General features: G+C 33.3%; 1 protein-coding gene across 1 annotated transcript; it reads right to left on the bottom strand.

The window, feature by feature from the left end:
- Positions 1–8620: 8620 nt before the first annotated feature.
- Positions 8621–8794, bottom strand: Smp_204640 (unnamed protein product; the record flags this gene model as incomplete). The annotated part of the gene is made up of 1 exon (XM_018788898.1): positions 8621–8794. One exon carries the CDS (start codon positions 8792–8794, stop codon positions 8621–8623), a length of 174 nt encoding a protein of 57 aa, XP_018646509.1.
- Positions 8795–16462: the final 7668 nt, after the last annotated feature.

Raw genomic sequence — 16462 nt, 5'->3', positions numbered from 1 at the left:
CTGGACGGTCGTTTCGTCCTATTGTGGGACTCCTCAGAAAGAAGCAGCCGTCCAGTGCTTCCAGGTTTTTCATGGTGGTCTAGCTTCAATTGACTCATGATTTCAAATATATAAAATAACTGGCTATTTATTGTAGTTAGATTTATGGTTTAAATTGTAATGATCACGGATAAAAAATGTTTACAATTCTCCAAAACAGTTGCAACATATCTCCCTGTTTTCACCAATTTATCTATTTTTTATGGATACACCTACATAAGAATGAGAATTCGGAACCTAAAAGTTGGATTGGATGAACATGTACCAAAGTGTCTCCGAAAGCAAATGAAGTGAAATAGTCCAATGTAATTACTAGAACCCATTGTTATTAAAGCGGCAATCAATGAATAAATTATTGGCATTAATGTCCATCTTGAAATAACTAACAATAATCAATTATACTCCATTTAAATTTAATAACAGGCTTGATGAGTGGAAAGCTATGAGGGGTAAAATATTCATCATAAATGAGAGGGCAGGAGTTAATCATGGTTGTTTTGATCTTATTTATCTGCTCCCATTGTCAAAAACATACTTGAAACAAGTCATAAGACTGATCTTAACTCAATGTTTGTGGTTTAATCTGAAAGGTTGTCTAGGGCGAATATTTAGGCTTATTGAAACCTCACTCAAACGAAAGTTCAACCATCCCATAAAACACTTTGTATATTTATTAGTCCCACATTTGTAATTATGGTTTATTATATTATTAATTTAATTTTTTGTAATGTATAATCCAGTTACATTTCAGTTTCAGTATATTTTGTTATTCTTTTGTTAATTCTATTCTCTAGACCACTAAGCCGGCATCCAACGGTGTTAATGTCTAACTTTGCAAGACCTATAGGTCCTAGGTTCGAATCTCCACAAACCCACCTTCTGATAATTCTATTCTCGTCTTCGATAAAACATTTTGCGTTCATAAAAATCATATTAAATGATTTATTTTTGTGAATCTATTCAATTTATTTAAAACAATATGATCGAAATTGTTATATCGATTGCATGAGTGCTCAGTTAATATATGACGTGATGATTCCTGCCATTTATAGAGGAGTGAATTATCGATCAGAGCAATGATACACGAAAAACCATACGAGCAGTCTTGAGCACTTATCAGTCCTGCTTTCTGTCTAGCCCAGTTCAGCCAGTTAAGTCCAGAACACCAATAACAGCCTCTGCAATATGAATCATTATTCTCAAATATACTGGGTTTATATACCAATCAAACTGATCACATCGTACCATAAAATAGAAAATAATATTTGTACAAAATTTGGTCAAATGTGGCTGTGAATAGGGGGGACAGTAATCAATAGACTGGGGATAACTCAAGAATGGTAAATCGTATAATAATAGTCCATAGGTCAAAATAAAGTCCATGATAATAAGGGGAACATGAATATGAATAGTTTAGTTACTTGACAATTATACAATAGGAAATATACATATCCTATTGGTCCATAAATAGTTCTCAAAGTTACCATTCATAAATCTCCACGGGATATCTCATGGAAACAACAAGATCTGAAAACTTCGAATTTGATCTCAAGTTGAATTTCATTTGTTTTATATGTCTACGTTGTTGATATAAAGATGAAGTTTTTATATAAAGTAGAGTAACACAATTATTTAACAATATACCTTAAACAATAGTTAATATTAGTTCATGATGAAAACTATCAAACCTATTTCATTTGAACTTATTTTGGTAACAAAACGAATGTAATGTTAACAGCTGTTGTTGTAGATATGTTCAAAGTGTTAATTTCTTCGTTTTTTGAGAATATCTTGTTTTTGGAATGGGGATTTGTGGAGATTGTAGTAATTTTAATAGTTGAACTCATGAGTTTATCTAAGCTAGATCACCACTAAAAACCTGGAAACATCATAGATTGATTTTACTCAGTCAACCAGTGAAGACTAGGAAGTGTCAGGTAGCTAGTTAGTCCCAGTATGTGACTAGTTAGTAGTAGAAGTCCACCATTCTAGATAGAACTCAGGATTTTCGTTCTCTCACACGAACACTCAGCCTCTAGACCACTGATCCGGTATCCAATAGTTTACGTTTGTGACATTGAGCAACCATCGTCCGGTGTATTTAGAAGGTGACATGGTTAAACTCCAGTGGTCATAGCTTCTTATTAGAACTTCGGGAATCACCTCTTAAAATTAGTCACCTACATGCACACGATTTCGGGTTCTGAAAGGTCACGTACTAAGGTGAAATATGTCCCAACTTGGTAATCATATTGTGTACAACTAAATCCAGCCAGTAGATTTTACTGAAAAACTCTTTCACATTAACATTGTTTCAAGATAAGTGAACTATACACATTAAAACTCATTCGTATTAATAAACTCTAATTGTCACTGTATTTTTTCTTCTGTCCATCAAAATCCATTTAATTAAAAATAAGAGGAAACTGTATGACACTTCTTAGTATTGTTCGTTTGTATCTTTCTATTGTCGTTTAGGAATGTAATTGATCAGTCTCTTATTAGCATATATGGATACTGTGTGGACTTCCTCGATATTGCCTAAAGTCACAAGCTTTATAAGCGAAAATGGATGGTGGCTAGCAGTGGAATCAATAACGCGCGTTCTATCCTATACAGGACTCGTCAGCTGGATTTATCCCAGAGTTGATAATCACTCCAACAACAATGCGAAGATATAAACAAACAATATTAAGTGAATTTAAACTTCACCCTACTGCACAAGCAGATAGTTGTCAGAACACATTAGCTATGTGGATAACGCGATAGAGTGTGGAGCGAAAGGTACTGGGCTCGAGTCCAGGAGTAAACATTAATTCTGAGATGCAGGTACTTTTGAACTGAATGATTAGATATTTTGTAATTTCTAGACGATTTCAGCATACATCAAGTTCCACAATGTTTCGAACACATAACTTTATAGTATTACTTATCGTCTTTTATAAACATGATTGCGTACCAGACACTAGAGTTTTTCAGTTACGTCAACATACTATTAATGCTGAGCACAATGATTATGTTAAATTCAGGTCAGTGTTAAGATATGAAATCTCATCTTTTGTTATTCACATATATATAATTTACAAGATTACAGACTAGATTTTAACAATAAAATAGTATTTTTTAGCTTTTTACATTTTTGTCCATGCAGACAGATAACGTAAAATTCTAAGGTGAATTTTAAAATGTTTGTATAACTAGCTTGAATGAAGTTAGTCTTGCACATGAATGAACCTCATCTCAGCGGTCTAGAAGTTGAGAGTTCATACGCACTCCTAGAAGTCCAGGGTTTGATTTTAGTATGCGCGATCATGCATCCGTACTACCATCGAAGAACTCTACACTATGATTAAGTAGCCATTGAATGCTTGTACGTTTCCAATGGTTGTTTTATATTAATCAGTTCGTGGTTCCAATAAAGTTGCGAGAATCATTGACGATTATTTTCAGTTTTCATTAATCAGTAACTACCATATTGACAAATAATCTTACTAATTTTAAGATACTTAAAATATGATTGATTCATGCCTTGCTTGCATTAATAGGGATGTCAAGATTGACAAAATTTCAATAAGTATAATCTTCAAAGACTGTAGTTTAGAAAACTGAAATATTATGTCCCACAAAGCATTTAACCAAAACCTTTTAACTAATGTAGATTTCTAGTAACGTTAGGGTTATTACTTTTAAACTATCAACTGATCTTAGTTGAAGATCTGGTTTAAACGAGAGAGGTTTAGACAACTATTCTATTCAAACATAGGGATATTTATCAACAGTCATCGACGCTTTTTTGTTATTGGAAAACATGAAACCCCTTTACTATTTAGTGAAAAACCAATGATCTATATTTTCCTATTTCAGCTTCAATCCGCATGATACTTCTGAATAACAAGCTGTTTTTCTTCAAATATTTTTTCATTATGAAAAGTAAATTAAGATGAAACGATCTCAACAGGACTCTTCTGTTGATGATTGATTTACTAGCAATTGAAACAATAGCCAGTATTTGTTCGTAGAGACCACTGAATTTCGAAGTTAGATTACCAAAACATCCTGGGCACAGTGAATGGTGACTTGCTTCAAGATGGATTTCTTGGAGTTCTAGTGAGAAGCCATCACCAATGAAGTTAATTCATGTGGGGTGTGAGGCAGTTACCTAGCGAAGATAATGGAAGACGGTCGTGCAACATCGTGGACTGGGTGAATTTAAGCTATTTAGTGTTAGACATATGAAGTATATTATTTTCTTATAAATTGAGAACTACTAATAAGTAGTTTGTGTTGTTTAGCATAATTGTCAAGTGAAACCTAAGTCAGCGTAAAAAATCTAAATTCAGAAAAAAACACTAGTATGATTATTGATAGAGTCATTTATGATATAAATAACATAATAGAACAAAGAGTGATTGAATTTCGGAGTAAAGAGAATAGAGTTTGTGTCCTAATGTTAACATCTATTGAAGTAGTTTGCCCAGAATTGAAGGATACGCTTGTCTTGAATTCAGCTACTACACACTATCAAAAGATTGCTTAACAATTTATTCTACTTGATTCATGTACATGTTTTTGCCGGTGATATATCAACAATGTAGACTCTTGTTTGTTGAAGCGAGTTATCGGTAGACTGATTAATTTTTACAATTAATTTTATGAGCTAAACTGAAGTACACTCAATATTAATAGTTAAATATCAATTTCTTTGATTGATACATTATGTTCATAGTTGAAAGCGTGAGTCAATTGAAGCTAGACCACCAAGGAAAACCTGAAAGCACTGGACGGCCGTTTTGTCCTATTGTAAGACTCCTCAACAGTGCGCATCCACGACCTCGCCTTGCGAGTTTCGAACAATGAAAATACTAAATCTCCACAAAACCCCTTCTGATACATTATTTACCAATTTGAATTGAACAATGTTTTTTTATGAATGTGATGTGGAAATGTTTACTTAGACTAATCACCATATGTCCACTAAAATTTTAAAGTACAGTGATTCATACAAATGTGCTGTTTCTCTTTAAGTATTAGATGGTCTTCAAAACCATATGTCTACTACACTAATATTTAATAATGAATCCCTGAGCAGTTTCTTAATCTTAAGAATTCTTCCATGTTTGAGCCTCAAACAGTAGCAAAAAAGGCTTAAAGTAAGGAAAGGAGCTCTACTTTGAGGCTAATTAATGTGGAGAACACAAGATTATTTATGGATTTTTAATGAGTTTTGAGGAAAACTTAAACAGCTGGAAACTTCTGGGAGTAACAAAGAAAGTAATCATCCAATCTAAGTGTGGCATACAATCAGTCAATGTTCTAGAACATTCTTGCACGTTGTGAAACGATGTTATTGAGGAGAAATTTTCACAACCTTTTCTAACCTACTGACTACCACATCGAGGAATTACAAGGGATTCTAACAAAAAGTCTCGTGAAACTAATGAGTCAATTGTAATTCGAAAAAGCCTTGTGATAAAAATAAATAAATACCATTTCTAAAGAAAAACTTAAAACAACGACAGGAGAGTGTTAAACCGACGGAATATAATAATGTGTAAAGATTATAGGAATCCCCAATTTCAAGCCTTTGATGTACACAACTTTAGGGATTTTGCACTAGATCATTATTAGTTCAGTTGTTCAGATTGGTGTCTGGCAATAATACTGTATTTCACTAACTCATACATTAGGCAATTGTATCAGTTGTCATGGCTACATGGCTACATGTTAGTAAATAATGGTTGTATAATATTTTAAAAAAAAGCTAACTGAAAACAAACCCAATTGTAAAATGCACATTCTCGGAGTTGTTTTTTGATATACTACTTATTATCAGATCGTTCCCCACATGATAGTAGACGACTTTGGTATACAAAAAAGGTTACTAGTTTATTAGAGTGAACATGTGAACATTATCAGTGCTCAATCATCCAGTCTTCAATGTATCTTTGTCCATCTGTCATATTATACAACAAGACCTCAAATATCACAATTAAAATCTATTTACGTCAAGACTGGTGCCTTATTCTATTGACAAGTATTAACTATTATTTCATTTTGCATTGGTTTTTTTAATCTCCCATTGATGTTTTAGACTACAACTGATCAGTTCCAAACAGGATAGCTAGCTACCATACATCTCTGCTTATAATGCTTGCGATTTAAAGCAGTATCGAGGCAGTCCGTACGAGATGCACAAACGCTAATAAGAGACTGATCAATTGCAGACCGAAATATCAATGAGAAGATTTAAACAACCAATACAAAATGAATTAAAACTTCAACCCATTGCACAAGCTAGTGGCTATCAGAACTCAGTAGATAATTGGAGAACGTTATGGCGTTTGGAGCGAACGGTACTGAACATCAACCTTTGGATACAAGTACATCCATCTGCCGAGTCCGAAACAGGAGGGAACGTGCGATCTACATTCCAATGCTAGTCACCATCCATCTCTGCTTATAAGTATCAACTATGTCATATGTGTATCAATTCGATTTGCCACATCATATTATTATAGCATGATGAAATTATCAAGACAACTGCTGATGTAGTTTAAGTAGTTACGGTCTCAGAGCTAGTAAAAAACACGTCACTCATAGACAGTATGAGATTCTAGATAACGAAATGAATACATAGAATTAAAAATACAAAATAATCTTGAAACTCTAGTTGTAAAGCCATGCAAAGTATCAGTGCATCTGTGTTATTGTGGCTAATTGAGCCTAGAAAACCATCACGATCCAATTAACAATTGACAATAGTTTTATTTCTTTTTAAGAAACTTTGATAGTCTTTAAAGAAGACACCACTATCAGCCTTATCCGCTACATTTATAATGAATTAAGTAAGAAATATTAGTTATTGGGTTTCTAACCGGTCAGTTCAAATAGACATATTGTTCGTCAGGAGATATAAAGATGGTAAGTTTAATTACTAGATTGTTCATTGGTCTACGGTGGGAACCAGATCAAAACAACTGTTCCATGACTCCAAATTACTTTTTTTTGCTATATCTCAAACAAATGTTGACCTATGATTAGAATTACCCTTAAAATTAAAAAAAACTTTGGTTCATATATATCTAAGACTTAATTAGGTTAGAAATTCATTTCGTTTACAACAGGAAGAATGATTCTTAAACTAAACTTTCATCCTTATATACGATGATGTTTAAATACAACTTATAATGAAGAAATACGATTTCACTCCTTTTTCTTGACCTACAACATCCTCTCTTAAGAAAAAAAATTAATCAAATTTATTTCCGGTTTAATTTTAATTGACAACTGAGACTCTTGCCCCTTCCTCTAAAAAGAAAAAAACAAACAAACGTAGTTTATTTTAAAAAAAGCGATTAAGACCATTTTATTGTTTAATAAGTATAGTTAAATTCATGAGTCAATTAAAGCTAGACCACCATAGAAAACTTGGAAACACTGGACGGCCGGTTCATGTTAGTGTGGGATATTTCAGTGGTACGCACCCATGATCCCGCCCCATGAGATTCGAACTCAGGACCTATCGGTCTCGCGCGCGAATGCCTAACCTCTAAACTCAATAATTTAAATAACAAATTGCTATAAACTTCACAAAACCCCTTTCTGAGACTACTTATCATATGCTCACTAATGGTTGTAGCTCTAATAGGTATTTTTAGAGTTCTAGTGAGAAGCAATGACAAGTGGAGTTCAATTAGATCTGTTGTGAGATAATAACTCACTGAAGACAATGGTGGATGTTGGCTCAATTTCGTGGATTATTTGAAAAGAGACACCGTTGAACACCATCTCAGTAGTCTACAGGTCAGGTGTTCGAGTGCGAGACCGATAAATCTTTGGTTCGAATCTCGCCTGGCACGATCGTGTACGTGCACTGCTGTGGAGTCTCACACTGTAGTGAAAGTCGTCCAGTTCTTCCACGTTTTCCATATCGATCTAGCTTTAATTGAATCATGAATTCAACTATCTAATTACTAAAATCTCCACTAAACCCCATTCTCAAAATAAGAATAAATTATATGTAATAGTTAGTTCATTTTCATTGAATGGTTTTTTGATTTCATCAAAATTATGAAATTGATATTCTCATAGTTGAAATCATGAGTCAATTGAAGCTAGACCACCATTGAAAACCTGGAAGCACTGGACGGCCGTTTCGTCCTATTATGATATTCAACATTCAAATTGAATATACCGGGAGAAAAAAGTTCAATGTTAAATAAATGATACTTTTAATAGAAGAAGAATAAATTAAGTCTAATCTTTGAGTTTTATAGTTTTTTTGAAAAAAAAAAATGTTTTCCCGTCGAAGGAATAATTCTTTATGAGTCTATATCAGAAAATAAAATTAATTTTTTTTGTATTTTTCAAAAGAAAATTATTGTTTAATTTTATTCATATAAATTAAGATTAACCATGATTTATTTATTTCTTCATTCATTTTGGCGGATTCTTAAAATTCTATCATAAATGAGATTTAATTAAGTGATACTGTAGTGTGGACTACTTATATATATATATATATATACATAAGTAGTATAATGTCTATTGGTAAAGAATGAAATGCATTCCACTATTTTTATTAAGTACTAAAGAAGTTTTCACAGTTGAATTGATCAGTCGACGTAGGCCAGATCATTAATAAAAACTTGGAAGTACAGAATAGCCACCTCGCTCTAGTAATGGGACTCTGCAGCGGTGAGCATCTATGACACAACGCACGGGACTTGAAGATAGGATCTTCGGTCTCACGCATTCAACAGTGATAATGTCTATCTTCAATCAATCTATGATCTTGCAGAACGCTTCTTTCATTGTCTTCGGTGGATAACCACCACATACTAGACATGGATTGAACTCCACTGGTCATAGTTTCTTACTAGAACCCTAAAAAATCTGTCTCGATCATGGATAGATTGAAGTTAGACATTAACGTCGTTGGATACTAGTTCAGTGGTTTAAAGGTTAAGTGTTCGCGCACGAGATCGAAGGACTCGGGTTCTAGTCCTGAGTGCGGAATCTTGCATGCACACTATTGAGGATTCCTATACTAGGACAAGATGGCCGTCTGGTGCTTCCAGATTTTCCATGGTGGTCTAGCTTCAATTGACTCATGATTTCAAATATATAAAATAACTGGCTATTTATTGTAGTTAGATTTATGGTTTAAATTGTAATGATCACGGATAAAAAATGTTTACAATTCTCCAAAACAGTTGCAACATATCTCCCTGTTTTCACCAATTTATCTATTTTTTATGGATACACCTATATAAGAATGAGAATTCGGAACCTAAAAGTTGGATTGGATGAACATGTACCAAAGTGTCTCCGAAAGCAAATGAAGTGAAATAGTCCAATGTAATTACTAGAACCCATTGTTGTTAAAGCGGCAATCAATGAATAAATTATTGGCATTAATGTCCATCTTGAAATAACATTCGTCACATATACGAATCGATAAAACATACATTTAGGTTAGAACTGATCACACAGATACTGGGTTATTTTAGAATAAAACAAATTTACTCTAACTAAATTCATTTCTAAAACTGATTTGATACCATATAAAATAATGGATGTAATATATATGCCTCTTTGGAAGAAAAAAAAAGGAGATGAACATTTATGATCTAATCAGTTATTATAGAATTACAATGAATAGAAACATGTTTCCTATTTAATTGTCTACATTTAAAACGGTTTTATTGTATCAGTAATAAAAAAAGGAGAAAAAAAAAGGAAAACATAGATCAACGCTACAGTAATATGATATGAATAGAAACATGAAGATATATATATTGATGTTTGTATACCATACTAACAATTTAATAGTTGAGTTCATGAATCAGTTAAAGCTAGATCAACATGGAAAACCTAGAAAAATTGGATGACAGTTTTAGTCCAGTATGGAACTCCTCAGTAGTACTCATTGACGATCCTGCTTCGCGGGATCCGAACCGAAGACTAATTGGTCTCGCTCTCAAACGCTTAATCTGTAGACCACTGAGTTGGTGTTCAACGGTGTTAATGTCTAACTTCAACCAATCCAAGAAATTGTACCACCATCCACCGTCCAAAAGATTAAGGGCTTCAACGCGTGCAATTAGAGCCCACTTCTCATTATAAAACATTTACACCTCAAAATCTTGTTATAACTTATGTATTTCACGGATTACATGGGTATAAGCATTCATTGTCACCTTTCTCTGATCATAATTTTTATACGTCTATGGAAATTGTATTACATAATCTTTCTTATCAAACTTTGGTATACTACTGATAGTTATTCATTCGGTATTATTTTCATAGTAAAAATAATAGGCATTTATCAAAACATTTACTTCTACGGACGGAATACAATCTTTGTAATGAATTACCATCTATCGTTAAGTAAGGTCAAATTATGCTTCTTTCGAAAGAATAATAAAAAAAATTGGCATTCATCTGTAATGTTTTTATTGAAAGAATGAAATATCTCAGTGGACATTTGAACATATTTGACAGGAAATACCGTTCATTTTTCCTAAACGTTTACTTATTACGTAACTACTTGTTTTGAGCCTTCTGGTCGTTTGTTGTTAACAATGTTGTATACATTCTTTGATATTATATATACATGTATATATAAGCTAGTTTAGTAAACTTGCTTGCATCCTTACTATTCTGTACTGATCTATGATCATAAGAATCTCCTACTAGACTCTTCCATGTAAGCAATTTGAAACTAAATTTTTTTAGTTATGATCTTTAAATATTACACATTGCTATAAGCAGCTAACGATATGCAAATGAAATATGATTCTGTTTAAATCTTTATTCTTACTCTCTTAAACTAGGTTCTGAGCTAGTTGACTTTCATGTAAAAGGTTTGTCTACAATCATGAAGGAACTGACGTTTACCATTGAAGTCAGACCAATATTATTCAGTGTCACAGTCCAATACATTGTCATTGAATCAGTTAAACTTGGACTGATGTCCTATGATGCCGATAGTTTTACAATAAATAATTTTGTTGTTATGCTGTATGACACCAGATAATATCTCAAGGTCAGTTTCAGTTTCCTCATTATTGTCGATATTTCTTTTTGATCATAGTCAACTAGCACAAATCCAGATGCGATTAGGCTTCTTATTCATGATCGTATATCATCCAATACGATAATAATGCACTTTGAGAAGTGTCCATATCGCGATTTATTCAAAAGAATTATATCAGAAATAATGACTGAAGAAACTTTACTACTAAATAGCTCGTTTTATGTGTAATATCAAATGAGGTTACACAAAAATAAGCTGTATTAAAGAAAACAATTAGTTTGCATAATTATTAGAAGGGGGTTTCGTGGAGATTTTAGCAATTTTATATAGTTGAGATCATGAGTCATTTGAAGCTAGACCACCAGGGAAAACCTGGAAGGACTGGACGGGCGTTTCGTCCTACTGTGGGACTCCTCAGCAGTGCGCATCCACCATCTCGCCTCGCGAGATTGCAATTTCTTATACAATTGTTAAACAATCCATTAAACAATCTTATGTGATTATGTACTGATGAGTGTGTGATAGAATTTTTCTAAAATGAATCTAAAGGTTAAACGTTCACGCGTAAGACAGATAGGTCCTGGGTTTGAATCTTGAGGGGTTAGTTAGCGGATGTATACTTCTGAGATGTCTCATAGCAAGACGAAAAGGCCGTCCAGTTCTACTAGGTTTACCACGTTGTTCTAGCTCTAATTGAGCCACAAATTTAACTATTAAATCTAGCTACAATAGATAGACAAGATTTTAATTTAATTCATTTTGAACTGATATTTAAATAGCTACTGATTATTCTGCCTTCGGCTTACAATTATAAAAGATTCTGTTCACTAGATTCCTATCCAAGTATTTAAATAAGTCAAATTATCTTGATTAATTGCCTACAGAAACTAAAAATTTCAAATCCTACTGAGGAAACAATTTACAAGTAACTGGACTAAATAATAATATATCCAGTGTTAGTAAAGGAATTTTTGGAGATCGTAGTATTTTAAACAGTTGAATTCAACATTAACACCGTTGGATGACTGCTCAGTTGTCCAGTGGTTAAGCGTTTGCGCATGAGACCAAAGGTCCTGGTTTCGTAATCACAAGTGTGGGATCGTAGATGTGCGCTGCTCATGAGTCCCATACTAAGACGAGATGGACGTCCAGTACTTCCAGATTTTCAATGGTGGTCTAGCTTAGATCGACTCTTTAATTCAATTGTTAGAAGTGTATACAATGTCCTGTATATATGCATATTATTAGGTACTCATATGTTAATATAATGTCACAAATGTTAATCAAACTATTTTTAACTTAATCTTATTGTAACAATTAATGTGAAGCATTACATCAGATACAGATAATTAGTTTAACTACTATCATTTTATATTAAATGATTGAAGGCATTGAACCTACAAGTCCTGAACCACAGTTTTATGCACAGTAACATTCTTTAACGTGACTTACATAAAACCATGCTGGAATTAACATGTTTTTTTTCTTTTATCTCTGTAACTGTTTATTTACAACTCATTTTTTACTTCATGTATAGTTCATTAGCCAACTATTGACTAGTATATGGTTGTATATGGTTGTGGAGATTGTTGAGTTTAGAGCGATATCATGAATGAATCAATATTAGATCATCATTGAAAACCTGGAAACACTGGACGGCCGTTTCGTCCCAGTATGGGACGCCCCAGCATTGCACATGCACGGTTACACACTTAGGATTCGAACCGAGACCCTCTGTCTCGCGCACGGTTGCTTAACTTTTAAACCACTTTGCCGGTATCCAATGATGTTAATGTCTAACTTCAACCAGTCCATGATATTGCACGACCATCTTCCATTGTCTTTGATAGGTAACTACCTCACAACAGACACGATTGGACTCCACTCGTCACAGCTTCTAACTAGAACTCCAAGAAATCCATTTTGAATCTAGTCACTAGTGTGCACATAGTAATTATAAATGTAAACTTGTGGAATTTGTTGAGTTTAGACTAATATCATGAATTTCTGTTTAAATCCTAACTATTTAATTATTATCAATTAAAGTGTAATTTATACATGGATAAATTAAATTTTAATCAAAAGTTATTCCTTCATTTTATGTGTAAATACGGTAATATAAATTCAAGTTTTTTGGAAATACTACAAAGACTGAAATTGTTTACACATAGTTTAGGTTTTATTAACTAAAATATCAAATTAACATATTCCAGGGTAAATATTTAATCAAATAGTCCTGGGTTCGAATCTCATGAGGTAGGAAATTGGATGCGCACTGCTGAGGAGTCCCACAATAGGACAAAACGGCCGTCCAGGGCTTTCAGATTTTCCATGGTGGTCAAGCTTCAATTGACTCATGATTTCAACTATGAAAATACAAACAGTTATATTATAAAACTTGATCTTAGAATAATGTTCAAAATAAGAACTTCAGTAGTTTGTTTCAGTTTGCAAAAGACAGGAGGCTAGATGGCCTATGTTAGTCATGGCAATGGATTAATGTCCTCTATATAACTGACTATAGTCACCTCGATTTTTAATACCTGATTGAAGTAAGATTAGGTAAGTTAGAAGCTAATAACAGTTAAAACAAGGCATTGTATTAGTCTATGAAATCATAAACTGTATAGAAATGTACACAATTTTATTCTCCAAGAAATTTTCAGCTCCAATATTCTCTCATAATCATTATTCTAGGAAATCATTCGAAATTCTTGAACCATATGTTGTATATTTAATCTTGATTACTATCATTGATACCTTTAAAATTATTTTAAATGTTTTGCTATTCACCATGTTAGTTCCATCTAAAATGATAATTTGGATAGATGGATAAGTTTTACCAAGTCGTTTGTCATTTTAACTGATTGAACAATGCTACATGACTTTATCATACACTATGAGTTTCAAGCACTATAAGCAAAGATAGATGGTGGCTAGCAGTGGAATTCAGGACACACGTTTCATTTTATTTAGGACTGGTCGGCTGAATTTACCTTCATCAAAGAATTAATGTTCACTCCGAGACTCGAACTCACTACTATTCGCTTCAAACGCCATCACTTTCTCCAGTTATCTACTGAGTTCAGATAGCCACTTCCTTATGCAGTACAATGAAGTTTTAATTCATTTTAATTTATTCTGAAATGCAGGTAAATCCGGCTGACGAGTCTCAAATAGGACGAAACACGCGTCCTGGATTCCACTACTAGCAATTATCAACCTTTGCTTAAAAAGAACTCAATATTATTATAAAAATATTATACATTAGTAGTGGTTGTTTACAAATAAACAATTAAAAGATAATTAACAAATCTATTGTAACTAATACAATATATTCACTGAGATTATTCAATTGTCAATCTCTTCTGTTGTTTATTTATATTAAAGGATGTAATTTAAAACATAAACATATATAGAGATCATACCCTATACATAATAGTAGGTTAAATTTTATTGTTTCTTAGTAACTAGAAATAAATAAATGAAATCCTATTTTATACTTGATATAATTAAGCAGTTGAAAGATTGAAAAGATAAAATATGGATAGTAATGTGACCCAGGACTCAAGCTTAAACCTGTTTACGATACGACAACTTTTCGGAACTGTATCCCAGAGTTGATGCTCACTCTGAAAATTAAATCCATTACCGTTCGCTTCAAACATCATCGTATTATCCAATTGACAATTGATTTCAGATTGCCCCTTACGTGTGCAGTAGAGATGAGTTTGAATTCAATTTGAAACAGATTGTATTACCTCGCTGTTGATATTCTGGCTGAAATCCGATCAACCTTGGTTGATATATGTCGATCGAATGTGGGTTTGCTCGATACAGTCAATATGACACAGGTAAAATCGAATACATAGAGTGCAGCTAGCAGTGTAGTCCAGGAGGCGCGTTTTGTCAGTCGTATGTACCTTCATCCCTATGTTAATGCTCATACTGGGATCCAAAAATGATATCTTTCACGTTAAATACCTACAGTATTACTAACTCAGATACTGAGTTCAAAAATCATTAACCCGTACAACATGCATGGATCAAGTTTGTTAGGGTTTGAATATTTCTGTTCTTTATTCTATTGATCCTAACTGATCAGTCTATTTTAGCACTTATGCATCTTGTGCATTTCTCCCCTACATTCCTATTTAGCCACAAGTTAGTGGTAATCTGGACTCGGTAGCTAAGTGAATAATACGTTGATACTGAAAGCGAAAGGTACCCGGTTCAAGTTTATATGTAAACACTAACACGACTGAAGACACATCCACCTAACAAGTTTTGAATGGGATGAAACACTCATCCTGGATCACAATGCTTTTCACCACCAAAACGTCGATTTAAAACTTCTGACATAATAGTAGTATCAAGGCGATTCTCAGACGATCACTGTTTGCTTAGAAAACAATAAACCATTTAACTAGAACACAAAATTTGCATTGCGTAAAATTAGAAACATTTACTGGATATTTTTCTGTATTAATTATCAACTTCAGTAAAACGTTTTCATTCTTAAACAGTATTGAACAGTGGCTAGCAGTGAAATTCAAGATGGCAATAAAAAACTCATCACAATCTACATACTAGTGGATATCTGTACTCAGTAATCAGAAGGATAATAAGTTTAGCGTATGGGGGGAAAGGTACAGGGTTCTAGTATCTCTGCAAACATCAACAGTAGAGTGAAAGTACATCATTTTGATAAGTCCCTAAAAGAACAAGACGCACGTCCTAAATCCAACCAAAATGTTTTTCTTAATGGCAATATCAGGGCAATCCTAACAGGAAGGAACTGAGCAAGAGTGATCAGATCTCAACGTCAACAAATGGAAAATTCAAACCCTTGAAAATGAATTAAAAAACTGTTCAGTCTGTAAACTGACAGACACAATTATATTGCTCATTACATTTAACACAAAACTTAAATGTTAACGACAGTAAATCCTATATTTAACTCGAGTATTTATATTGTTTGATATTTATGATGAGTAAAATCTGTTCAAAAGAGTAGAGAAAAAACGTAAAGAATATTATTGACACATAAAACTGATCACTGTGTATTTTTGGCATTTGCCTGATCTAGTCGGAAGTAAATTTATGGTACATAGGCTACATACAAACATAATAATGAATACCGTATCACTTAAAATATTGATCAGTTTTCCAAACAAACTTAATAATTATAAGCAAAGATGGATGGTGGCTAGCAGTGGAATCCGGGACGAGCATTCCGTCTTCTTTTGGACTCGTCAACTGGATATAGTTGCATCCAAGAATTGATGTTCACTCAGCGACTCGAACCCAGTAACTTTCACTTTAAAAGCCATCAACTTCTGCAGTTAGCTACTAATTTCAGATAGCCAATAGCTTGTAGGC

This window comes from Schistosoma mansoni, assembly GCF_000237925.1.
Source record: "Schistosoma mansoni, WGS project CABG00000000 data, supercontig 0137, strain Puerto Rico, whole genome shotgun sequence".
Classification (NCBI taxonomy): Eukaryota; Metazoa; Platyhelminthes; class Trematoda; order Strigeidida; family Schistosomatidae; genus Schistosoma; species Schistosoma mansoni.
The sequence above is the reverse complement of the archived record's forward strand: the minus strand, read 5'-3'. Positions and strand labels throughout refer to the sequence as shown.